This window comes from Camarhynchus parvulus, chromosome 17, assembly GCF_901933205.1.
Source record: "Camarhynchus parvulus chromosome 17, STF_HiC, whole genome shotgun sequence".
NCBI lineage: Eukaryota > Metazoa > Chordata > Aves > Passeriformes > Thraupidae > Camarhynchus > Camarhynchus parvulus.
This window is the reverse complement of record NC_044587.1, coordinates 4,671,596-4,672,197: the sequence shown is the minus strand read 5'-3', so window position 1 is coordinate 4,672,197 and position 602 is coordinate 4,671,596. Positions and strand designations below refer to the sequence as shown.

The following is a 602-nucleotide window of genomic DNA, read 5'->3' as shown; positions in this document are numbered from 1 at the left end:
TCTCCTCCTTAAGGCACCCTCCTCTTCTTCCACTGCATCGGTCAGGAACAGGGATGGGAGATCTAGAGCAGAGCTGGGAGCGGGGCAAATGCAGTGTCCCCCCTCCCCAAGGCACCCCCAGCAGCAAAACCCCAAATATCCTTTTTTTTCCAAGCAAACGCAGATGAGACAAAAGGGAAGGACGGGACGGGGTGACCCGCAGGAGGTGGGGAATGCAGTCCAAGCTCTCATCTCCCAAAGCGGAAGGTGAAGCCCCCTTTTTTCCTGTTGTAGCCGGTGAGTTCCTCCGCCAGGTTGCCCAGGGCTCCGCTGCGCTTCTCCCCTCCGCTGGGCAGCGCCTCGGGGCCGCCGCTGCTGCCCGGCCGCCGCCCGGCCCCGAGCGCCCGCAGCTCCCGGGCCACGCTCAGCAGCGCATCCCGCTCCTCCTCGCTCCTCCTCCGCTTCGGCCCTGCCCTCCAGCCGGGACCCCGGCCCTCCGTGTGCCAGCCGGGGCCGAGCAGAGCCCCTTCCCCGGGCGGTGCCGGCTCCCAGCGCTCGCCGGGAGGGAAGCAGGCGCCCAGGCTCAGCAGGAGCAGGCAGGACAGCGAGTAGGGCGCTCTCAT

The 602-nt window shown here is 67.8% G+C and overlaps 1 protein-coding gene across 1 annotated transcript; it reads right to left on the bottom strand.

Annotated features, from left to right (window-relative positions):
• Positions 1–227: 227 nt before the first annotated feature.
• Positions 228–602, bottom strand: QRFP (pyroglutamylated RFamide peptide). The gene has a single exon (XM_030961674.1). It carries the CDS (start codon positions 600–602, stop codon positions 228–230), a length of 375 nt encoding a protein of 124 aa, XP_030817534.1.

Coding starts and splice junctions, on each gene's coding strand:
- QRFP (XM_030961674.1), bottom strand. CDS start 602: ATGAGAGCGCCCTACTCGCTGTCCTGCCTGCTCCTGCTGAGCCTGGGC.